Source organism: Diabrotica undecimpunctata, chromosome 2, assembly GCF_040954645.1.
Source record: "Diabrotica undecimpunctata isolate CICGRU chromosome 2, icDiaUnde3, whole genome shotgun sequence".
NCBI classification, from domain to species: Eukaryota; Metazoa; Arthropoda; class Insecta; order Coleoptera; family Chrysomelidae; genus Diabrotica; species Diabrotica undecimpunctata.
This window is the reverse complement of record NC_092804.1, coordinates 98,920,177-98,948,061: the sequence shown is the minus strand read 5'-3', so window position 1 is coordinate 98,948,061 and position 27,885 is coordinate 98,920,177. Positions and strand designations below refer to the sequence as shown.

Below are 27,885 nucleotides of genomic sequence, written 5' to 3'. Positions count from 1 at the left end.
CTGTGCTACTCTCGACGACCAGATGCGTGCAAAAATTTTTGGGAGATACACCGACGTATAAATCAAATATAACTCGATAACACGGAAATAGTCTCACCAGAGTTCAATCCGAGATACCGTAGATGTCTGGGATGAGTGATTTTCTCCTTAGCAGGAGTGTGAACCGTATGGCTAAATCTGGATAACAATAATAATAATTATAAGCTATACTATAACAATACTTGAATGACAACTACTAGCTATACTGGGACCGCACTGTGCTCACAGACCAACCAGTGGCACATAATAGACCGGATCTCATACTCGTTAATAAACTTACCAGGCAAACAACACTAATTGATGTGGCGATACCTAGCACCAATAATTTACGTGTTAAATATAATAAAAAGATCGCCTAGTATAGAGATCTACAAATACAAATCAGCAGACAATAGAGAATGGAAAGTAACCAGACAGTACCTATTATTCTATCTACTACTGGTGTTATTCCCAAAAATCTTCTAGTGAACATAAAACAGCTGGGTCTAAACAGACATCTTTATAAGGTCATGCAAAAGCTGTACTTGTCGCGACGTCCAGATGTGTACGAAAATTTTTAGGAGATACTCCAACATACATAAGTCTCCTACGGCTCGATAAAACGGAAAGAGTTTCACCAGAGCTCAATCCTTTTGATACGGTAGGTATCTATGATGAGTAAATTTTCCCTTTAGAGGGAGTGTGAGCTGTATGGTTAAATCTGAGCTATACTAATAATACTTACAAGCACTGTGCTTACAGGCCAAACAGTGGCACAAAATAGATCAGATCTCATACTAGCTAATAAATTAACGGAACAAACAAAGCTAATTGATGTGCCGATACCTAACAACAATAATCTACGTGTTAAATGGCATAAAAAAGATTGGCAAGTACAGATACCTAGAAATTCAAATATGGAGACAATGGAGAATGGAAGGTACCCAGAGGGTACCTATTACAATATTTTAACAGAATGAACATCTCTATAAGGCCACAAAGGTTGTACTAGTCCCGACGTCCAGATGTGTACGAAAATTTTTAAGATATACTCCTGCATAGCATGTCGCATAGAGCTCAATAACTCGGAAAGAGTCCCACCAGAGCTCAGTCCTTTTGATACCGTAGGTCTCTGTGATAAATGAATTTTACCCTTGGAGTGAAAGCCACATAGCTAAACTTGGAACAGTAATAATAATAACTAACTAATAGTAATAACCAAAAATGCGATATAATCTGAACATGCTGAGAAGGTTTTGTATCGAAAACTAAATTTCACTGGAGAAAGTATTAGTCAGTCATACCCAAGCCAAGAGTCAAGAGTCAAATTTGTTAGTTTTAGGGAAACTAACTATCTATACCGGCTTCTCTTAATGCCAATGGAACTCTCTTAATACTAAAGTACTATTTCCTACGAACACTACGCTATTGAAGAAGTCTAAAATATTATCAAGAGCTTCTTAATTGTAGGTCCCCTGGACCGGACGGAGTTTAAAACTTCTGGCTAAAGAAGTTGTGGAGTCTTCATGAGTGCTTATCATCCTATTTCTAATCTGTAGAAAATACCATCATTCTTAATTTAGGTAACAACCTACTTAATACCAAAGGATCAAAATAATACCCAAGTACCGCATATTTTCTTATCTTCCAACTTTGTACAAATTGATTACATTTTGTGTTGCCCAGCGTAACTACCAACACTGTACTCTCAACAATATCAGAGAGCCTCAAAAGTATTCAAACGGATAACGATTTAGAACAAGACTCACACAATACAGACATACGTGCATAGCATCATTCTGTTCGCATAAACAATAACCAAAGAGTAAACCAAAATGGGAAGTAATCTTAGATCATAAGATATTAAAACTTCGAAAAAATATATAAAGACTTATACAATACAACATAGGTAACCGATCAAGCAAAATAATCAAACATATACAACAAATAATACAAAATACTAAAAAACCAAAAAGTAAAATTATGGACTAACTCAAACAGAAACTTGCCATATATTTAAGCAGTCTCCGCAGATATAAGGAATCATATATTAGAAAACAACAAAACAGCTTGTTTAGAAACAATGAAAAAATATTTTATGGCAATTTAAATAATAAAAAAAATTAAAATAATCCCCCCACCAAGCAAAGACGCAATAACTACGTACTGGCAAGCAATGTGGAGTAACAAAGTCAAACATAACTATATAGCTTGTTGGATAGAAATGGAACAACGAAGGTACAACAAATTAACAATCACGTATATAACAAAGAAAATATATAACTGGAAAGCCCAGAAGTAGACAAATATTTCACATCAGCACATATTCATCTGGCAACATGTATAAATTATTATGCATCCACAAAAAGCGTATTTAACATACTAGACGTAAAAAGCAGAATATATCACCAATTTCCAGAGAAAATAGACCACATCACTAGCGAATATAAACTCCCTGCTAGTACAGATTATACAGATAGGCACAATATAGCAGCTAAACTAATTTACCAAGAAATAGCACTAAAACACATACTTATACAAAGAACACATACCATTTTACAAATATCAACCACAAACATACCGGAAAACAACCAAGGTAAACTATAGTGAGATACTGCATTACATAGAGGTGTAACAGTTGGACACCACAGACTAGATATATAATACTTACACTGAAGGAAGACAAAGTTACCCATTTCCTAGGCATAGCGATTCCCAACGACATAAACATAAAAAATCAAATAAGATTCTAAAACTGTTTTCTTGGGTCATGTCAACTTAAATATTGTGTATTGGATTCAGCCACAATTGATTATAATAATGAATGACTCTGAGAGTATTAAACTTAATTGTAAACTTACCCTAATATTAGATTGAAAAATATAAATGAGCTTATGACCTAAAATACCACTTTAAATAGACAAAGATAACAAAAAACAACATTCCAATTTCTGTTATTTTGTAGTAAAACTGACATGACCTATCGGAAGTCGAAATACCAAGTTTATAGATGATGTAGCTAGCATAAGTTTAATATACTTACGGGGTTTCAGTACGGGCATATCCAAAGAGTAAATGTGAATAGAACTGAAATAAATGAAAATTAAAATTAAGGAATAAAGTTTAAACAGAATATTTAGTTAATAGAAAAGTTAAAAGTTAAACTATTGCTATAATAAAAATATTAACACAAAATAGAAAGTTAACAACATGAATAAAATCAACAAAAATTTGAATAAAACAAATATTTATGACGTTTATAACGCACCATCTTGAAAAATAAAGTTTATTAGTTCATTTTTAGGGGAGCGTGTTAGATATATACGTAAAAAACTTTGTTTATCACTCTAAATTATTTCAAATAAACATTCTCGAACTCTATAAATAAACTAAAAGATTTAATTAAGATAATTGCTTGGTACCAATAAATTTAGTCCATAAATTTAAGTGTTTTGTTTAGATATAACCATTTGAAGTATAATATATTGTTAGTTCCTTAGAAATAGGGTAATGTAAACTCGTGTGCGTTCCAAGGGTCAAACAAATCGACAAATAAACAGTAATTTCGTGTTCTTATTACTTGATCCTTAAACCTTATATTTAAATAATAGTTTTGAAAGATTATAGAAATAAATAATATATAAAGAAATAAATATCAGATGAGTAGAGTCTAAGTTTGACATGCCCATTGCACAAAAAAGCAAACTCAAGAAACTACAACACAATCTTAAAATAGACCATGTGAATGGAATTAAAACTGGAACATTCCATCGAAACAAAGTGCAAATAATGATGCCATATAAAATACAATTTGCAATAAAAACAATAAGCTTATTCAAAAACAGACAGTAAACTAACCGCAGACATCAATGAAGAAAATAAAAAAATCAAAAAGTAATAGTTCCTACGAGAAAAGACACAAAATGATTATAAATTATTCAGACACGCAAAACAATCAATTCAAAAGATAAAACTAGAAGGTCATTTATTATAAGAAGATACCAAGGGAATAACTTCAAGGAAAGGAAATAACAGTAAAAGAGAAGTCATAAACTCAGGATAAAAACAACCAGACGACAGCAACACAGTGTACCAGTGGTTCTCAGCCTGGGGACGCGCCCCCCTGAGGGCCTGAGCGAATTTCAGGGAAGGCGTGAGAACACAAAGAAAAAAAAAAATTCAAAAATATATATTTTGTTAAAAAACAAAATATTTTGTATTTCGTATTTTTATTTTGTTTAGAAATATTTCTTTATTTAAACGTGATTAAAATCGTTTTACTCAAACACACAACCTGAGTTGAACACGACAGTCTTGTATATGGCAACATCGTAGGAGCGCAAAGTATATTTACCAACACTGTATTGCAAGTACTCCTGGCTCCAGTTCAGTGACTTCGTCTCACGCGTCAGTCTCAGTCGGCAGCGTCTGTGTGCTGTTTGTAGCAATCAGTGTAATCGTTATTTAATAACAGAGTGATTGTTTGTGAATTATTTAATAGTGTTGTATAACAGCTTTGAAAATTTTCTAAGACATTTTTTTTAATATCAAGTATGGTTTTACCTTTATGGAGAAAAATAGCAGTCATTTACCTTAGTGTGTCAACTGCCATGCTGTTTTTAGTAATGATGCAATGCGCTCCGGACAATGCCGTTTTGGAACGGCATCTAATTACAAACCATTCTTCTTTGAAAGATAAAGGCCCAGAATCTTTTTTGGCAATAAAAGCAGCCTAAAACGTATGAAACTTGACTCTACTGCAAATTTTCGTGTTGAAAATAAGAAAGCTGTGGAAGCATAATACAAAATAGCACTTTTTATAGTTAAAGACAAAAAATCACATACTATTGGTGAGTCACTAATTAAACCTTGTTTACTTACTGCTTGTTGTACCGTAAGACAGTTGTACTGAAGACAGTTGTAAGAAAGTAGAAAAAATTTCTCTCTCAAACGACACAGTAAAACGTAGAATTGATCACATGGCTCTGGATTTGAAAAATCAACTATTGCAAAAATTAAAAGGTTCACCGTTTTTTTCTTTACAGTGTGACGAAACAACTGATATTTCAAAGCATGCACAGTTATTGTTTTACTGTCAATTTATTGACAGGAAATGGTTCCTGGAGCAAATATTGTTTTCAACATCTCTTGAAACAACAACTAAAGCCATTGACATATTTTCTGCTCTTGAAGGTTTTTTAGTAATCAATGAACTTCCATGGGAGAAAGTAATTGGCATATGTATTGATGGGACCCAAGCCATGACAGGATGTCGATCTGGATTTATGGAATTGGCAGAAAAGAAGAACAATAGGATAATTGGTTCTCACTGCAATATTTACACACAAGCTTTAGCTAGTCAGACTTTACCTGAACCTCTCAACGTCACATTAAACTTAGCAAGTAAAATAGTTAACCACATCAAATCCAGCGCATTAAACACTAGGCTCTTTCAGGCACTATGTCAAGAACTGAATAGTGATCAGAAAACTCTCCTGTTTCATACAGAAGTCCGGTGGTTATCTAAAGGAAATATGCTTGAAAGATTATACAATTTAAAATCAAAAGTTAAAATTTTGTTAATGACTTCAAAACAAGAAGATTTTCACAGAAGATTTACAGATGATAAAAATATCTTTTACTTGGCTTATTTGTCTGACTTTTTTAAGACAATTAATGTCCTGAATCTAAAGCTTCAAGGCCGTAAAAATCTCTTAAACACTTATGATGCAATTAAGGGGTTGATAGAAAACATATCGCTTTGGCAACGCCGCCTTCACAGTTCCAAGCCAAACTTTTCCTCTTTTTCTAAACTGAACGACCTCCTCCATGATATTCAAACCCTTCCACTACATCTAGTTTCGGATTTGAAAGACGTCATATCACGGCATTTGGAAGAACTGAAAAATCAAATTCGACAGTACTTTCCAGATGTTAGCTCGGAAAACTGGGAATTTAAGTTGACAAGAGATTCTTTTCATATCGAAGTTGACATTCTTCCAGTTAACCTTCAAGAGCAGGCAATTTACCTAAAATGTGATTCACAAGCAAAAGCAGATTTTGCAAACATGGACTTGGAAGAATTTTGGTTAACCTACTTTCCTGTTTACCCGGAAGTGACTTTGGTATCTGCGAAGTTATTAGTCCAGTTTTCATCCACATATCTTTGCGAATCTGCTTTTTCTGCATTGGCGTATATAAAATCAAAATACCGTTCAAGGCTGGACGTTGAAAGTGACTTGAGGTGTGCTCTGACACAGTTTCAACCGAATATCGAAAAACTTGTCATGAACAGACAATGCCAACCCTCTCATTGAAAGTGCAAAAACACTCATACAAGACTTTCAACTTTATATGCGTATTTGATTTTTTTATTATTCTTTTTCTCAAATAAATAAACAATGTTAAGTTTAGTGAGACGTCAAATAAACTTTCGTATTTAAATATATCTGGATTTTTATTTTACATCCCAGCTGTTGCTAACGTAGAGATCGCATCGTCAGTTTCACTATTTCACTGTTCTTACTTGAACCAACCAATTATTGACTGGAGGGGAGGCGTCAGCTATCTTCAGTGTTCAAAGGGGGCGCCAGTGCTAAAAGGTTGAGAACCGCTGCAGTATAAAGAAAACCTTACTGCAAATCCAGTTCATACAATACCCATAGCAAAAACACAGAAAATACACATATAGACCATAAAAAACACGGCCACGAATAAACCCAAATATTTATAAATCTATTTAAATATTATTTCTTAAACATTTTATTTATTTAAGTTTATTTGAATCTAATAATATAGTTCATTATTTTAAATAAAATCGAAATTATATTTAAAGGTTGTTTAACACTACTATTCATAATAATTGAAACCGAAATTTTAAAAACACATGTCATATTTATTATGGAAATAACTAGGTCTACTAAACATTTTGATATCGATATCCGACGACAGATTTAATTAACCAAAATTGGTGGTTACCGCATATTATGAGAAGCACTAAACTTGATTGCTTTAATAACATTAGTTTACCAGAACTGAACAAATATTGCTTTGAGAGCTTTGTAAATTCTCTACTATGTATACTACTGATCGATTTTTAAGTAGAAAACTTAGTTTGTATCTAATATTCATAACGTAATCGAAAATTATACCTTTGTTATAATTCAGTAATACCTTGCGGCCATAAAATGAATTGAGAGACCGACATTTGGCTGGACAAAATTATACCAATAATATTGTTCATATCTTATAATTTAGAAAAAGAAGTTAATCAAATTAAAAAGTATATTATATATTTCTTTACTTTATTGATAGGTATGGTTTGAAAATCCATTTCATAATTTTTCTTTTCGTTTTCCAGTTACAGTTTAATGACGTGATTCTTTATACTCCCTTGGACTACATCCATTAATTTTAATTTAACATACTGTCATTATGATTTAAGACTCATTTTAAATGATTTTATAAAGATACTTCCTAAAATATAAATAATGTCGCTTATCGGACAATATTTTATACACAATATTGTCTGAGGTAGTAGTTAATTTTAAGATTTATACATTATTATATTATATAGAGATATAATTATGATAATCCGGAATTACTCTAAAATTAATTCCGGTAATATGATCTGGTAATAATTTTAATTTTCAACGGCTCTCAGTACTGATAATCACTGCGTGATATTAATATGTTACTATAACTCCGGTAAATATTAAATAAAATGAGTCATAAGCGTGATCTGTTAGGTTATCGTATCATTTAGCTGTCCCTATGAGTTTTACCAAGGAGCGTGTCAGTAGTGGAGCATTTATTTTTTATTTAGCGTATGGCATAGTCAGAACACATATTTAAAAGTACTATTTTTATAAAAAAACGTTAAATGGAGTATTACAAACGAACTTTTAATATATCAATATAATCTAAAACATTTTCTTGCTGTTTTGTCAATATATTACCCTCCTTATCTATTCACTTCTTATGTTTGAATTCTTTTCTGCTTTCGTTCAGTTTCTGGTAATTTTTTTTGTCTCTATTGGCTTGCTTAGTTTTTGTAGTTCTTGTAGCTCTTTGTTCATATTTTCTTTCTTTTTTGTAGTAGATCTTCTCTTTTTTACGAACTTATTTATATTCCTCCTCTGCTTATCGGGTTCTGTGTCCCTGTTGCATACAAAAAGACTCTGTCTGTTTTTTCTTTCTGTTATAATCTAACATTCTTTGTCAAAATAGTCATTCGTTATTGTTCTTCTTTGATTATCTTTCATGCATAGTAATTCTTCAGCTGCTTCTCTCATGATGTCTCTGCACTCTTCCCAATATTCATATATTATGTTTTCAGGTTTTAATCTGTTATATTTTGTTAATATTCTCTATTTTTTGATTCTGTATCTTGGAGTCCTTCCACATTGTATCGTTCGGGTTTAGAAGCTATTTTCGTTTTTAAATGTTTAGCTCTTACCCTACTTTCGACCCAATCTGTCTCCGGCTTCTGCACGCAATGTAGCTTTCCTTCAATAATTTTAAAGTGTTTGTTTGTCCTTTTGTAGTGTAGTGTGATGTACAATTATATGTTTATGACATTTTGTTCTTGTCGGATAGGCCGAAATTGACGAAATGCCCCTGAAGATGATCTAGGGATCGAAAGTACTTGGGCAAGATTAAATTAAACTGTGCTCGATATATGCCTTTTATTTGATCAAAGTTCATTTATTCGAGCATTTAACCTTATATTTATTTAAAATTTGTTTACTTTTTTAATGTTTTGTGTTACGATTACCAAAGTGGAACTCGAAACGTCAAATAAACTTAATTTTAAAGTAAAATTGTGGCTCATTCCCAACAAAAATAGTGAATTAGTATTTTTTAGTTAAATATGTAGGGGACAGTGTGGTTTACTGGACCGTCAGGTTAACTAGACCACCGTATTTTCAATTTTTTCGCGGCACTGTATTGTGCTGTTAAACGTTTGTCGATTATCCCCGAGCTATACCGAAACCCCGTGCAGAATAGGTACGCTCTACCTTTAATTGTTGTTTCGTCTGCAGTTGATTGTGGTTTTTTAAGGTCGAAAGTTACTTTTAACGTATTTTTGCGACGACATTTTTGGGATTCAGTTTTAGTTGTATTTTATTAGCGGCTGAATAGATAAGTACAATAACTATTATAGAATACGTGTTTATGCAAATTATAAGTTATTACGAAATGATAAACATGAAAAATATTCGAATAACATTTTTTACAGTGGGGTTGACTGGACCACTTGTAGGTCAGGTTACTTGGTCCTGGTCCAGTTAGCCCCACAAACATTTTCGCACGTATTATAACAAAATCTTTTAATTTTACAGGTTACAATGCCACGTATTCGTAAAAGAACAACGGAAAATCGTTCATTTGGTAGTAGTAGAGGAGAGTTGGAGAGGTAGTAGAAAATAGGTTGGGAGTTCGAAAAGCTTCAAGAGAGTTTCAAATACCTAAAACAACGTTGTTGAGATTTAAAGCTAAATCCGATGTTATTGGATTTGAAAATGTGAATTTTAGTCCTAAGAATGAACACCTGAAGGTTTTCTCTAATGCCGAAGAAGAGGCCCTTGCCAAATATATTAAACAAGCATCAATGATGAACTACGGCTTAACTCTGAAGGAAGTACGTAAACTGGCCTTTGATTATGCTACAGCAAACCAAAAAAATATTAGAAAAGGTTTAGAAAATTGGACTAAGTAGATGATGGCCGGAAAAAAGTGGATACTGGCTTTTCTGAAGAGATATAATCTTTCTCTTAGAACGCCAGAGCAAACTAGTGTAAGCCGAGTCTCGAGCTTCAACCGTCATAATGTTGCCATATTTTATCAAAATTTGAAAACAGTTTTAGAAACCAATAATCTTGAACCGCAAGATATATAATTTTTCTATTTGTCAAGTTATATATATATATATATATATATATATATATATATATATATATATATATATATATATATTTACTTAAAAATATGAATACATTGATTTTAATTTTAATCTATTTTCTTCTAGGGTGTTTAACTGTTCGTAAACCGCCAAAAATAATCGCAGCCAAAGGTATACGACAAGTTGGATAAGTTACCTCAGCAGAAAGAGGAACTTTAGTCACCTTATGTGCTATAGTAGGCTGTACAGGAAGAGTTATTATCCTTTATCTAATTTTCCCAAGAAAACATTTCAAGGATATTATGTTGAAAAACGCACCTATTGGAACTAAAGTAAATGCCACATTGTCGAGATGGATGCAGGAAGACCTATTTTTAGATGTTTTAAAGCATTTTGTCACTTGTGAGAGACCAATCCCTAAAAGGCCCAAATTAATTTTGCTAAATAACCATGAGAGCCATTTAAATTTAATGGCTCTGGATTATACTAAGAAAAGTAGAATTATCCTCTTAACATTCCCACCCCACTGTAGTCACAAGCTATAGCCGTTAGATTTATTAGTATTTGGTCCTTTTAAAAATATTATTATGATGCTAGTAATAGGTGGATGATAATCACCCCGGCAATATAATTAATATATACGACGCTGCCAAGCTTATAGGTGATGCCTATCCAAAGGCATTTACATTGCAAAATATTAACAGTGGTTGATTTGACACAGGCGCTGATTTTCTACTGTTATTCGTTACAGACCGATGCTTAGAACCATTGGAAAGCTCTATTTTAACGAATGACGCATGTATCGGCAACTCTTCCAATATGTCTAAAGCGATCGAACGATCTGACTCAAATGCCAATATGTCCAAAGAGATAGGCCAATCTAATTCAAATGAAGCTTCAGACGTTCAAATGGATCAAGATAACGATTTAAATAAATTTGACATAGCCAGCCGGGATGTTCGAAATATCCCGATAGAGTGACGAAAATATAGCAGGTTTGCCTCAGTAATAAAACTGGCGAAGAAAAACAAATTGTTCTTCCAGAAACTGTTAGGCCATTTGTAAAAGCAGCTCCTAGAAAATCTAATAATAACAGAAGAAAGGTTAAATCTATGATATTAACTAGTACTCCTGTAAAATCTGAACTTGAAGAGAGGTTCGAAGCACGACAAAATAAAATTAGAAAAAAAACGTCCGCACAAAAAAAGGTTACCCGTAAAGTTCTCCAATCCTCCTCATCTGAATCAGAGGAAAAACCGCCATATGAAGATTCTTCTGATTGCTTTGATGAAATTGAGTCTGAAGTGACTCAATGACGCAATGAAGTAATGACGTAGGAAATTACCTTATTGTAAAAGTGTACGGTAAGAAAATTCCGAAATTATGCTGCAGAAGTCATAAAAAAACTGTATAACGGTTATGAAATTATTTTTTTTAAAGAAGCAGAATCCTTCAAATCGTTTTAAATACACAGACGAGGATCCCAGTTTTATTTTTTATGAGGATATAGTGTGTATTTTACCAAGTCCAGTTAAATATTCGATATGAGAATATGTTTTATTTTAATATTGATGTGACTGAATATAATATTTGTTAATAATTGTTTATTATTATTATTGTTAATATTTGTTTCTAAATACAGGTTAAAAGATTAATTACAATGTATTTTTATCAACCTGCAGTATCTTATCTGATTAGGAAGATTAAAAAGAATCAATCTGATTAATCAGGTTAGGTGGACCACTGGTTAGGTTAACTGGCCCACCGATGGTCCAGCTAACCCAACCGCTTAGATTAACTGGTCCAGAGAAACAATTTTGAAAAAATGTCCTTATATACTTTATTTAAATGTTTGAGATATTATATATGGATATATATTAGTGAAAAGGCCACTAAGTATATTGATATATTTTTCATTAATAAAATGTTAATACATCGTACAATATATCTTGATAAAAAAAAGTGGTCCATATAACCCCGCTTTATCCTATAAGTGAATGAGATGAATATGCTAATAGTGTAGCTATATGAAATTAAACTTATATACAAGGTTGAATAAATAAATAAATATAAGACTTACTCAAAATCAAAGTATTACACTTTTAACGACAGGTTTCGAAATTAAAATAAAATTTTGCTGTTGATCTTCAGGTCACCAGAAAGGTTACTGAAATGCTAAAAAATAAAAAATTGTAACTATTAGAGTTCTATCAGGTATACAATAAATAATGCCAAATTATATAGTTATAAAAAGTATAAAAACTGTAATTACATATCGATATGCGACATTTGTGATTTGTTGACTATTCCAAGGTCTTCGATGTCGTAAAATGAAATAAAATGTGGCATATACTTAGAGAAATGGGTACGCCAGAACCAGAACAACTAATCTACTTATTACAAAAACTAGATGTAAATAATACTGCTAATGTAAGAGTTAATAAGGTTGTATCGAATAACTTCAAATTAAAATCTGGAGTTCGAAAGGGATGCATAATATCCCCTATTCTATTCAATATATATAGTGAACATATTATGCGTCAAGTTTTTAAGGAATGGCAAGGTGGAACAACGATAGGAAGAAGAAAAATAAAAAACCTACGTTATACTGATGACACTGAAATATTGAAGTCATCACCAGAGGAACTGGAACAAATTATGAATAGGCTAGGTACGGTGAGTACGGAATATGGTTTGAAAATAAATATGCAGAAAACCAAAGTGATGATCATTATTTCCTTTTTTTCTAAAGGTTAACGTACGTTTACTGACGTTTCAATGTCCACTTCGGAAATAAAAAAAATGGCATTTCCTCCTATGCTTCAGAAACTTGGACAATAAAAAAAGTCGATTCAAAGCGTATAGTAAATTTTGAAATGTGGGTCTACCGTAAAATTTTGGGGATACCATGGACCGCCCATCGCACAAATAACTCAATTCTAGTAGAACTTAACATAAAAACTAGACTCATCACAACTATCAACTAAAATATACTGAGATATTTTGGACATATAATTAAAAGAAGAAAAGGCATGGAACGAATGATATTTGAACGTAATGTAGCGGGTAAAAGATCCAGAGGAAGATCTCCAGTACGATGGTCGGACCAAATAAAGGAGACGACTGGTTACTAATTCTCCAAAGCAAAATAATACGTACAGGAGAGAGATAATTGCACTACATTCTAACGAATGAGAAACGATTGAGGAGGAGGACCTATCAATACAAGAAATGTAGTTATAAAGGTGCAAACTATAACGTTTAATTCTGCAAGGCTATTGTCCGAGGGCCATAGGTTTATTACTCATCAACAATTGTGGAATATTTCTTTAGAAGATGATTACGAAACAAACAGAGATTATTTGTTATTGTTGTATATGCCACTTATCCCCTTTCAATAACTTACAGAAAATAAACCTTTTTTTCAAGAAACAATGTTTATTTAGCAAAAACTCAATAAAAATGGAAGGGTATAACTTATTTCCGTTTATTTTGTAGTTGGCCAGTTAACAATATCGGTATAAAATGGTTGGTGGTTTTCTGGAATATACATATTTTAACACTTGTTTAATATGATTTAATTTGGTTTCTTTAATCGGAATCTTGCTCTTATATGCCTTATTTGACGCCCCTCATACGATGCCAGCATTGGGTATTTTAAGTTGAAAAGTGTTGTGAAAAGTGAAAACAATAAAAGGGCTGTTAATATAGTGGGAAGTACTGAGATAACCAGGTTTAGAGGTACCATGCTTAAAGTGGTGAAACAGTGAAACTGAAAAATTTTGTTGTTGATTTCTTGGTATGCCTCTTTTGCTTGTCTCTAAAGAAACGACACTTTCCGATTTATCCTATTAGAGTGCCCTTTAATGGGATAAATCTGCTCAACTTTTTTAAATCTAGTTTCAACTAATGTCATACATATTCTGATTACAGTATTGTTTTTATTTTGCCCAGGGCAATTGTCACAAAATAAAAGCAGTTCAATCTGGAACATAGTTTTTTTTATATAATTCAGCAAGAAAGAACACACCCCGTTGGGACCCTTACTGCCCTGGCCTTCGTAATCTTTCACCAGTTTTAAAGTTGTGAATATTAAACACGTTTACAGTCAATTGTGTAACGTAAAACAGATCTTGTATCCTTGTATCTTGTATCCGGAGGCCGTAATCTTCGGTCTCCTTGAAATACGTATAAAATTTTTTTGCTCTACTTTTGTGGACGATTAGCTCAGCAGCAGCAGTCCTTTTGGCCGTATCCAAGTGAAGGAATTTTAATGTGTCAGTGTGAGGAACTCCAGTAGTTAAAGTATTCTATAAAATATTTCAGGTAACAATCATGGAAATAGCCACATAATTTTTTCATTATTTCATTTTCAGTGGCCTTTTTTCTCTTTCTACCAACACTACGTTTTTCTAGAAGTCCTTGTAGATGTAAATCCTGCTCATCTTTGTATTTAATTTGTTAAATTTGTCAAATATTTCATTTTTGTCGTCCTCTTATATTTTAGTGAAACATTTTAAGATACCTCTAAAAAAACATACAATGTAGATAGGAAGTTAAATTAATATAAAAAATAAACTTACTTTCATGCTAATTCAATTTTCTTATTCGGGACTGTTTTTCCTTTGTAATTAACATACGAAATACCTTTTATTCTGCTCTGCTTTATAACATTTCTCTTATATTCGATGTTATGTCTCACGCCTCTCTTTCTGTGTTTAACTTTGGTTTGTTCACTATTCACTTGTTTTTCCATTTTTATGTTTTACAAACTACAACAGAACTTATTAGGACAAAGAAAGTATAAACAATGTAAATAACAGCCCCGATTACTCAGCACAGCAAGAACCGTTAAACCACGTGATGTTTACTTCGTACGTTGCTGAAAGGGGGCTAGCGACAGCGCTTGCCTCCTTTCTACAATAAATGTAGTTTCGAAGTATAAATTATATCCATGCAATACATAGCGCTTGCTTCCTTTCAACACCAAATGATGTGTATATATAAAGAGAGAACGATTTTTACTATAACTCGAAACAGTAGAAAATGGCGCTTATCGCTTTCAACAATAAACCATTCTAATGTTTTTCGATCTAAGAAGCTAAGTTATTCCGTTGTATTTTTTTGACTACACGTCAAAGACGACGACTACACTAGAAAAATGTACATGACTTAAGTCTTACATATGCCACATGGATCATCCGATCTCTATTCGCTGTGTGCAAGTACTTGGAGGGGATACGAGAAACGATTGTGCGCGTGCAGCGGTGAAATCTTTATATTTTATCAGTAGTTATTGAAGAAAATAGGATTTCGCAAATGCTGTGATTTTCTTGTAAGATTGTAAAAATACAACAAAAAATAATAAATTCAAGTTCTATCAGTTTCCAATTTCTAAGCAAAATAAATCAACGAGAAAAGTGGATTTATATTATAATAAAGCAGAAGTAAGTAACATAACCCAAATTCTGCATTCTTACTCCTGATTTCGTAATAAGTTTGACGTGAACATTAAATTAAAGTTCACTTTAAAGTGTAAATTTTAATAATAATCATGTTGGTTCAAGTTTGTTTACAATTTTATTTTTTTTTTTAATTTAAAAACATGCTAAATATTTATTTGGGTTCGGATTACGGCACCCAAAAAATGACATGACATGAAAAAGAATTAAAGCAATAATTATTTAAACCAATATGATGTATGCTTCTTTGAAAGGTTTGGATTGACAAAAGATACAGTTATACAATTCAGTCAAAAATGAACATTAGTTAACGTGTACCTACTTTAGGTTGTTATTATGAATTCGGGCGTTAATGTCGCTCCAAAATATTTATATGATATGCAATTAATAATTATATTTTACAGTGGGTATGATAGGTGGTTAAAAAGATATGTTATGATTTATTTTCTGGAATCAAGTTTTTATTAATGTATCCATATTAATAGTAATACTGAAATTTAATACTTAATTTTATTTACTACATACAATGTTTACCTTTGTATAACCTTATAACCTAAATCTTAAATGTCAAATAATAAAATCTAAACATAAAAAATATACTTACGAATTTTTACAGTTAAAAATCAATTCAAAAAGTTAATTATTCATATATAGTACTATAATTATTTTATTAAATAAATAAGTTTGACACTTTATTTTCAGCTAAAATAAGACTAAAATTATAATAGTCCTAACACCTTCGCTGATTTACACCACTAGGTGTCGCTCTTCGGGACTTGCACATATCGAATACAGACCAAGAGCTCCCTTAAATCTATTCAGTGAATTGTAACTACTGTTTATTGGTTGACAACACGTTCTTGACATAGACGATTATCAATGTGGTAATTCACAGCCGTAATTTTTTTGTTTTGGGTAACATGTAAATTTGTGTGTATTATTGATTAAAAAATATTTATATACATATCTGTTATGGTTTTTTATTGTTTTTTTTTTGTTTTAAACATGTACCCCCAATGGTACAAGACGGCTGTGGCATAAATTTGTTACTCAAAGACGTCGTATACCACCGGTGGCCACGATGTTAAAGGTAAGTTTATTGCTAATTGTCTCTCTATTATATTAGAAAATTAAGTTATAACAACGTTAAATAGAACAGCAAAGATTTTATAAGCTGCTGCATGACTAGGAAATACATTAGATCCGTTAAGGATATCATATTCTACCAGTGATATTATAATACTGTTAATTCTCCTTTATCTTCTTCATCTTAAAATAACACGTATAAATGTCAGAGGTATGTGAAGCAACCACAGCGATAACGTCAAAGAAACTTCAGCAGAATAATTTTTAACAGATGATGAAAGCGACCCATATGCAGGTTCTAAAGCTTCTTTCCACCCTTCAGAACAACAAGAAAGTAACGACGAGAATTTTTTAGAAGATCAGCAATCTGGTGATGACAATAATCAACTTGCTGGAAACACAGTAGCTCCTCATGGAACTGCAACAAATTCTATAACGACCGATGATAGGGCCATGCGGACAAATTAAAATAATTTTCAGTTTACTGTACAAAGTGTCTGTCAACATAATTCAAATGACTTTTGCGACCCTTACAAAATCTATCGCCAGTTTATCGACGACGATGTGCATGGACTAATAGTGAGAGAAACAAACAGATATGCGGACCAGTACATTAGTACATTACACGAAATTTCTCGCAGGTCAGAAGTACGTAAATGGATTTTTTGGTGTTCTTAGCTTGTATAAAGAGTATAAGGAAAATAGTTTTTATTGACGAAACCATGATACCAATTGGTAATTCGCCAGTACGTACAGGCCAATTCCCACAAAAATAGCATCTACAAGCTTTGCACATCTGACGCGTATACTTACAACTTTAATATCTACTGTAGTAAAAACGAAGACTTAAGTGAGCATTTTTTATATTACAGTCAAGTTAATAGACGATTTACTGAATAATGGTAGAGTGGTTATACATCGACAATATTTATACCACCGTAAAATTAGCACAACACCTTTTACACAATAAAATTTATTTGTGTAGGACTTTGCGATCCAACAGGAAAGGGAATCCAAAACATGTTTGCAATAAAAATCTGAATAGAGGTGAAGTTTTTGTAATGGAGTGTGTGCGTATTTACAAATGATTAAATAAATGACCGGTTATAATGCTCAGTATTTTACGTGAACTGAACATATGGATGAATTGATCACTACAGGAACGACAAACAAAAATGGTGAAGATATTAAAAAACCACAATAGATAATAGATTACAACAACGCCAAAAAAGGTGTAGATATATCCGACCAAATGTCTTCATATTACACTTGCCTGAGGAAAACTATTAAGTGGGATAAGAAGGCTGTCTTTGAAACAGTTTTAGGAACCGCTGTTGTAAATTCATGGGTAATTTATCAAAAGAATATAAACAAGATTGATATTTTACAATTAAGAGAACTTTTAATATAAGCACCACCTATTGAGGAAGATGTTGAAAATGAAATAGACGATGAACAAGACGCACCTGTACCGAGAAGAAATGCAAAATCGACACATAAAATAAAAAAACTTGAAGGTTGTGCTAAAAAAATAGAGAACGGTGTACTTCCTGTTATAAAAAATTAAAATTAGAAAAAGGATCAAAGGCCAAAGGATAATTGTGACCTTAAACCTTCAATGTGTTTAGAATGTTTTAACAAGAACCCTTTATAAATCCTTACTTTTAAAATATACTCTTTTTTCGATTTTAATCAGTTCTATTTATGTCAGGTCGTGTACCACGCCGTAACTTGTTTTCTACAGTTTCTATGCAGCCGTAGCGTTTTAAAATACGACTAAATATAAAATGCACTGACTGTGGTTCCTGCCGTCATGTACCACATGTGGTACCACATGTGGTACATGACGGCAGGAACATGTTAGTATTCCATGTTGCTATTATTATCATAATATTTTATTTCTAATTCAATGTCCATTTTTCTCGCGTGGGTTTATGTAATTTTCATTAAGTTCCGAGGTTTTAAAGGTGACAAGAGCATAATAAGAAAGTTTTCTGGTAGCTTACTGGTCCCATCAGAGTAGGATTGTTTTTTGACGTTTTTTGGTCTAGTCCGTTTTGGTCCGCGTATATTTTATTTTTTGCCTACTTTTCTGCTAAGACCGGCGAGAGTATTACTACATCCGTCATTTCAAAAAACAGATAAATTTCATAAGGGAAGTTGACTACAGAATACTTATTCTTGTAGTCAACATGAATGAGTATTATGTTACTGTTGCTAAGAGCGATAGGTCGAAAATGATGCTTTATGTTTGTAAATGAATTTATATATTTTACCTCATATTTATGTCATTTTCGTATTAATTTTGGAAAATATGATTTTACAAAATCTTAATTTTTATGAAACGTATGTTAAAAAAATATGTAGACTTTTGTGTTACCTAATAAAACTGAAAATAGTTGATGGCCCATCAATCGTGAAACTAACTAGCCCGTTCATACAGTCAACATTATTCAGAATTCTTATCCACAAAATTAGCTCTACTATTTTATAAATCAAACTGGGCGTAAATAAATACTAATTTAATCTAATATGTCAGTATTTAATCTTCGTTTCTTTGCAGTTATTCGGTCACCACTGTAAATCCAACAACTTTATTACAATTTTATCTGGAAAAAATTCTCTAACTGTGTGCCTGATGTTAACAGTCGAACGATTAATAAACGAGTAAAAGGCACGCGAAACAAGAGTTGCTAAACAAAGGCTAATAAAAAATAAAATTGTATGTATACATTGTCGTGTTATGGAAATATTGCTACAAAATATGTAATTACCTTTCCATTTTTTACATTTCCTAGCATTTTGTTAAAAATTAACGTAAGAGTAAGACAATTAACGATAAAATAAAAATAGTTAACTTGGCTATTATTTATGAGATGTTTAATACATAATAATAAACAATAGAGTTGAAAAAAAATATTAAATATCATCACTTATAGTATACTAAATATGGTAGAAGTATCAGGCACTATGCAACCTCATACACTACAGTATAAACATACTGCATACATTATACCTCATACAGCATACAATTAGTTTATTACCTGCTTGTAAGTATTCCTCTAATACTTGTCTTGTTGCCTAATCCATACCATTTTGTCTTTCCAACTATCCTTCTTAGGTGCCCTATCTTCATTGCATTTATCCTACCAAAATTTTGTCAAATTGTGTTTTTTATTCAGAATTGTGGAAAAAGAAAATATATGAGGACGGTAGATGACCAAAATTAACTCAATTTAATACACATTTGCTCTAATATTTCTTATTATTTAGTATATATAAACTAGTATTAGATTATATTAGTTTTATCAAAAATTGTAAAAACTACAAACAAAATATTATAAGTTAAAACCTAACTGTTTTTTTATTAAATATGTGTCTATATCAAATTTACGAGCAACAACTAATCGATGTCTTTCAAATAATTAAACTGTAATATCTACGCATATCATAAAAAATATAAGACAAAAGTTCTAGCGACTGAGAGCGTCGCAAAATATTCATCAAAAATATTTCAAAAGATGTTTTTTATTTATAAATCCAATCAACTATGTCTGATTTTAAACCACATATTTTTCAATTAGTGTATCTGGCTACCGTTGTGGTAGTTACCGCTCTCTTAGTTATTCGTTCCATTTGCTGATTTTAAGTAAGCCTTTAATCTAATATTACCACAGGGTACTTTACTTCTCTTACTAGATTTAGATTTGTACCATTTAGGTTTAAAATACCCAATTCCTCTTTATTTCCCTTCTGTTTAAATTCATGATTTTGGAAGCTTTTGGGAGCTTATGTTAAGCCCTAAATTCAAAGTCCTTTCAAAGTCCTTTTTGTAACTATAGTCAGAGCCTCTTGAATTAGATCTCTAACTTTGTCATTCAATTTTTCCGGGGCTAAGATGGCCAGGTTAACCGCATAGTCCAGAACAAGATTCTACAAAAGGAAGTACTCCCTCCTGCCGACAACCTTTCTCGTAGAATGACAGTAACGTATCACGCGGCTTTTTATCATGTAGTCTATCTACCTACAGCTTGTTTCATTTATTTTATTCAGCTGAATACCCTTTGTGATTGCTTTGTATACGTTGTACTCGAATGCTTTCCTTTTATATTTAGAAAAATAACGTATCAGCTCTTAGTTGTTCAGAACGTGATCCACCCTCTGTACAAGACGATGTAATTGCATTTCCAAAAAGAATCTTGATATATACGTATATTGTCCTTAATTTATCGAACTTTAATCAGTACACTAGCCTTAATGAAGCTACAGAGCAGTTTTTCTAGGGTCTTCATTATAAACGATAGATTTATTGGCCTCAATATCTTAAATATATCCTGTCTACTTCTGAAGGTTTGTGTACAAAAGCTATTTCTTTGTGCATTCATGCTTTTGGTGTTTACCACAATTTTTGAGGTAGCCTGCAGTGTTAGGTGGCTACCGACTCATCGATCCCGATGAGTTAAATGGCTCAAATAAGTTTATTGTTTATTTGATTTTATCTCAGTCTATCGCTTCTTTTGCTATCTGCCCGTTTTCTCTGAAACCGGAAGTTATGGTCTCCAGTCTAGTATGGTGCCATATATCTAGTGGTATAGGTCGGACTTAGGAAATTGCAACCTTAAAAGTACTTTCAGATTTTCTTTACCATTCTGAGTGCATTTACCTCTGTTCTTCTGGAGTCTGACTTCTTTTGGATATCTAAGGATCGTTGGGAAGAACTTTATGGATACTTGACATTTCTGCAATCTCTTAGCTATTTCGTTTTCAGATTCTCTTTTTATTCTTCTCATTTCTATATTGAACTCATAAAACTTTGAGATAATAACCTTAGTCACTTGATCATTCTTTGGCAAAGTTTTGAACTAATACCCAATAGACTTTTTATCTACCCTGGTAAATCCAGGACTAATAATGTATTAAAGGTAGCCTATAGCAACAGTAAGTTTTGCTAAAAATGTCTGACTATGCTGATGGTCGACTACAGCCATATCCATTCAAATAGGGATCTCTTAAAGACCTACTAAGGCTTTGGCTATCAAAAAGTTTAAAATTTGTCCATCTTACCCGATCTCTTTGGATGGACTGAGGTTTTTATCGACTAGTCTTTCATCTAAAAATCTATGTTTTAATTTTAGGAGGGTTCTGATTATTGCTTTCTTATTTTCTTTCTCAAGTTTTTGAGTGAGGACCACGGGATACATTTGCATAATATTGGAGCCAATTATAATTAAACCTGCTCCCCTTCCGCAGGCTCTTGATCTCACTCATTATATCCACAGTTTATTTCTTAAGTACAGTAAGCACAGTTCACTTTCAACGTACCTGCGTTGAAATACTGATTTATTGAACTGCAGTGGAGACTGTTCTCCAATCTGAGCTTTATCTACTGCATATTCTACTGCATATCTACTATTGACGATCCGATCTACATGAGCCCAAGCTATGTTGGTATCAGAATCTTGTTAAGTACTACCAAATTCTTGTGACGTCTCTAGAGAGAGTCATAATATGCTTTAAGATTTCTTTAACCTGCCCTCTTCTTTGAACAATTCTGGAATGCCGCTTATTTTCTTGAGGTCACTTTATAATCTAGGTTTTAACCAGTTGCGCTGTTCTGAGTTTGTGTGATTCTCTTCCTCTAAGTGTTAAGACTTTTGTAGAGGATCGACTCAGAGTCTGTTTTTTTCAAGACACTTTCTCATCATCATTATTCTGGCTTTCCAACCCGGCGTGGGTCCTAGCCTCCTCAAGAATGTCTCTCCAGTAGTCCCTATCCATCGCCTTTCTCCGTCAAGCACGTATTCCCATATTTCTCATGTCTTCATCGATGTTATCAAGAAACCTTGTTCTGAGTCTTCCTCTTCTTCTTATTCTCTGACCAATGGGTCTATCAAGGAGCGTTTTTCTAGCTGGGTCATTTTGTTCCACCATGCCCTATCCACCTCAGACGCCCTATCTTAATATGTTTTACGGTATCAGGTCCCTGGTATATTCTATAAAGTTCGAAGTTGTATCGTCTTCTCCACACTCCATTGTCATTCACTGCTCCATAGATTCGCCTTAGTACTTTTCATTTGTAACGACCTAACATGTTTTCAGACACCTTCTAGCTCTCTCAATATTTGGAATAGAGTCCGAGACCGCTACGTTTTCGATAGGCTTTTATTTCTAAATTCAAAGATTACTTATTTTTGAGCCGTCTTTTAAGCAATCCTTTCTTGATCTTGCTGACAATTTTAGTTCAAACGATTTAAAATGAAATGTTTTCACACATTTTAGAGCTTACTACAAGTTCCCGCTGCTGATTTCATAAGGTCGTGTTTTTGTATTGAAATTAAGTCTTAACTGTCTTTCTTACTTTTTGTCTTTATTCTCTATAGATATATTATCTGTATACCATAAGTCTAGATCTCAACTAGATATATTATGTTGTATATAATATAAAAAAGGTAGAACATTTATACATATGTATATATGTATATAAGTATGAAATATGAATTAAATATGATTATATATATATATATATATATATATATATATATATATATATATATATATATATATATATATATACATATATATGTATATATGTATACATATATATTATACATATATATGTATATATGTATATATGTATATATGTATATATATATATATATATATATATATATATATATATATATATATATATATAATATGCTTCAGTTCATCTTATAATTCCTTTATTTCAAGCATAAATTACATTTCAATTTACTATATTGTTCCTCTTAAAACTTAGATCAAAACTTAGGTCATCATATGATTTATAGTAAAGTTTTCATTATTGTAACCCTTTCTGAACAATGGTAGATCTATTGAATAGATCGCATCGCTCACGTACGAATTCAGCCATTTGGTCTTCCCTTCTCATGAGATTAATTTTACTGGTCTAACCTAATTGAGGTTTATCAGACATGTAGTTTAGCCAATTATTATTCTCTATTTCTACGATTTCTACAAATACGTATATTCGGTCTAGTTGAAAAAAAATACTTTATTTAAAACGGGTATATATTTTGGTGTCTACGTCCTATATTTTGTAAACTAACATAAATAAACTAACGGTGGCAATGTTTATTTCTGCAATGAAATATTTAGTATTATTCATTATGATTTACTAATCTTTTAATTTCGATAAAATACGAAAAAATAAGATTATTATTTTTAAATTCATCCATCTTGGTTTCAGAGCCTGGAGGAAGCGTTCCATTAATCAAGATGAGTGGAAGTATAAAGTTGACCAGACATTGGTTCTAGAATGACCGTATGCTATGCAATAACGTGGCATAATTTCGCGGAATAAAGTTATGATTATATAAAAATGTGTTTCAAAATATAAAATGTATTATGTGAGTTCTATCTAATGGTTTTATTGATTTTTTTGATGTAATTTTTTTAAACAATGTGTTCAAATATTTTTGTTTATTTTTAAATTAAGTGAACATTTATATGTGTTTGTTTTGTTCTATTTTTTACATGTCTATTATAATTGTTAAACGTACAATAACATTTTGCGACCTTTATATGTGATAAACAACAATGTATATGAGAGATTTCGGTATAATGTGTAAACCACATGGATTATTAACGATAATAATTATTATAAAGTAAATGGTATATAAATATTGACGATAATATTAACCATATGCAGTCCATCTAATTTACTTACCGTTGCACGTCACTATCATTGACAGAGATCGAAGTTGACATAGTTGCCAAAGTATAAAAAAATCCTGAATACATTTTAAATTAAATAGGTCACATAATTATTGCAAAAGTGGATTATACAACAAAACAAATTAATATTTATTGTAAATAAATAGAAACAAAAAAAGAGTTAAAAAATAATCTTGTTAAAAACAATTTGAGCCGCTTGTATGCATCGTATAAAAACGTAAAATGGAATACTTAAACAAAAACAACATTTTTTTCATTACTTATTAACATTAGTAAACACCGCAACTGTCAAATAAGTGTTACCAATTTATGCCAAAATATCACCTTCGTTCATTTACAGTTTACAGTGTGTTCCGAACAAATGTTCTTCATAAAAACGCTTTATAATGCATTTATACAAATTAAATGAGACATATTATTGTGTATTTCTTTAAGTTAACATTAATAGAAATCTTTAAATATTATTTCTACGCATATATAATAAAATATGTCTTCTTCTTCTTCAAGTGCCCTGTCCGTTGCGAACGTTGGCTATTAACATGGCAATTCTGATCTTGTTTGCGGCGCTTCTGAATAGTTCGACCGATGTGAGCCCGAACCACTTCCTCAGATTTTGGAGCCACGAGTGTCTTCTCCTACCTGGCCCTCGCTTACTGTCTATTTTTCCCTGGACAATCAATTGCAGTAGACGGCACTTATCGTGTCTCAATATGTGGCCTAGATATTTAAGCTTTCTTTGTTTAATTGTATTCACGATTTCTTTCTCCTTTCCGATTCTTTGGATTACCTCTATGTTGGTGACATGTTCGGTCCAGGATATACGAAGAATGCGTCGGTACACCCACATTTCGAATGCTTCTAGTTTTCTCGTGAGCGTCTCCGTCAGCGTCTAGGCCTCGACACCATACAGTAAGATCGGAACAATGTAGCATTTAACTAGACGTAGTTTTAGGGGAAGAGACAAATCCCTGCTTATGAGGAGCTTTTTATATTGCTAAATGCTGCTCTAGCTCGTTCTATTCTCGCCTTAATTTCTGTGGCCTGTTCCCATTTTGCATTTACGTTGGTGCCAAGGTACACATAAGATTCTACATGGTCAATTAGTATGTTACTTATCCGTAACTGTCGAGCAGGCTGTTGCTTCCTGCTTATCAGCATCGACTTTGTCTTCTTGAAGTTGAGGCTCAGGCCGTATTCCTCACTAACTGAATAAACTAAACTAAATATGAGAAAACTTAAAATATGTCTAGTGGCTGTAACACCAGTGTACTCGGCAAAGTGATTCTAAAAAGAACCCACCTACTAAATATTTCGTGTTGGTATCATGTGATTTCACGGGCTATGACGCGGATGACGTGAAACGGTAAGTAAATTAGATGAAGTATAGTAACACCCGATTTTGGTCGCCATATTAGAATCCTTTAAATGATATTTAAACAATTAAAGATGCTAATCTCACTATAAATAACAAACTACTCTAGAATTCTATAAATTTACAATTCAATACATAAATCACAACATTTGTATAACACATAGATTTTAAATTATAATTTAAAAGGGGAAGTTCCCAGTGGTTGGATGTATACCATAGTTTAAAAACACCTACAATAAAGTAAAAACTTCTCTTTTTGTAAAATGGTATAAATTTTATTGTTAAAATTTGTAATAATTGTCCAAAATGGATTTATAAGTTTTCAGAACCTTTTCGATCCTATCAGATCAACGTCAGTGAAAATCCTACAAATAAGTACTTATAACCACTTAAAAATAAAAAAAATTTAAAATTTTGACTGTTACCATTATTGGACCAAAAATTTTCTCATCTTAGATTTTTTTTGTACATTATGTGGCTCGCCAAGCTTAAGATATTTAAATGAAAAAATATCCAATTTATCAAAAAAAAAAATCAACCTTTGGAGAACTTTAAAGCCGTAATTCAAGTAACTAAAAGACTAACTGATAATTTGCCTGTTTTCATTGAGACTCAAAGATGAGGGCAAACGACTATCTTACAAAAAAAAATTAACGAGATTCGTAAAATAAATAATATTTTAAATATATACGGCAGATGGAACATGAATAATTTTACTTACAAATTGTCAACTATAATAATGAAAAAAGAAGTATTGAAGAAAAATACTTTTATGCCACCTCAGGTACCCAAACTGAAGTCCCTCAACATTGTGCAGAGAAAAAGCCAAAAATTATGGAAGATAAATGCCATTATGTAGTTACTACCAAGTTAAACCTAATTTACACCTCTATACAGGTTGTTCACTTTATTAAAGAGAAGCTGGGTATCAAGAAATATATTAGATGTTTTGCCTTTATTCAAGATGCCGACACAGCGAGTGGTTTCTCCTTCAAAATAGGCAAAAAATCTAAAACCTCTATTGATTTATTACTTAATAACGAAATTTGGCTACCTGGTGTAAACATTAAATGGTCTATAGAATCTTCATGTTCCGAAACAACGCCTTCACCTGAGTCAAATATTAGTCCGAAGAACATCAAAACGACCATTAGCTTGGAAAATGAAATTATCATTTTAAGCAACAGTAAAACTTGAATAGTCGATATCTTCTAGCCAGATTAAGGGAGCCGGAAATCTTGAAAGCCATTAAGCTACATCTTGCTTTTCTACACGACCAACCGGCTTCAGTATGTTACGAAGTATTCATCAACACAAGCGTTTAACTTTTTTTGGCTTCCGAAGGACTCACTAAGACTGAAAATCTACGAAAAATCCCTCTACAATTTAACGATGGCTATGGAATTGGTCCAACTAAGGTGGAAACTGATCTTACTGCTTTTAGGTTTTTTCTCACTTTCGAAAGAATTATTTACCTGCAAAAATCAAAAGAAAGTCACCAAAACTACTATTTCATTGTCTCTCCAAAACGAAATTAAAAATAATACGCCTTGTTCTGTAGGCCTAGAAATCTCAAATTATTTAGTGATGACAACTTTAGCGTGGTTCTGATTAATATTTGGTCTATAAGGTATAAAACAGATGCATTATTTTGTTTCTGAAGGAATTAGGATTTCCGCTGATAGTTGCTTTTACGGAGCTTCTTCTTATGGTGCCCTATCCAATTAGTGGATATTGGCGATAATTCTGGCATACTCCTTTCGGTCTTTTGTGGCTCTAAAGAGTGCATGGGCATCAAGGTTTGTCCAATCCCTTATGTTTTTAAGTCATGAGTATTTCTTTCTTCCGATGCCCCGTTTTCCTTCTTTCTTCCCTTCCATAATAAGCTTTAAGAACTTTTACTTGGAATTTCGAAATATATGACCGAGATAAGCAATTTTTCTTCTTTTTATCAGCAATTCTCGTTCTCTGCCATTCGATTTAATACTTTGACATTTATTGTGTGATCTGTTCAGGGAATTTTAAGTAGTCTTCTAAATACCCACATTTAAAAAGCCTCCAATCGGTTGATCACATTGGCCTTTATGGTCCAAGTTTCTACACCATATAGCAGTATGGAGTAAATGTAACATTTTACAAAGCGATATCAAAGCGTTAAGTTAAGGCTGCTGTTGCTTAACAAGGTTATCATATTAGTAAATGCTGTTATAGCTTGCTTAATCCTGCTACGTATCTCTATGTCTGGATCTAGATCTTCAGTTATCCAACTAGCACGATATCTGAATTTGGGGACCTTTTAGATGTTCTTATTATTTACTCTTATATTT

At 32.2% G+C, this 27,885-nt stretch overlaps 1 protein-coding gene across 1 annotated transcript; it reads left to right on the top strand.

The window, feature by feature from the left end:
• The first annotated feature begins 4,997 nt into the window (after positions 1-4,997).
• LOC140433828 (protein FAM200A-like) lies at positions 4,998-6,335 on the top strand. Its single transcript, XM_072521803.1, has one exon. It carries the CDS (start codon positions 4,998-5,000, stop codon positions 6,333-6,335), a length of 1,338 nt encoding a protein of 445 aa, XP_072377904.1.
• Positions 6,336-27,885: the final 21,550 nt, after the last annotated feature.

Coding starts and splice junctions, on each gene's coding strand:
- LOC140433828 (XM_072521803.1), top strand. CDS start 4,998: ATGGCTCTGGATTTGAAAAATCAACTATTGCAAAAATTAAAAGGTTCA.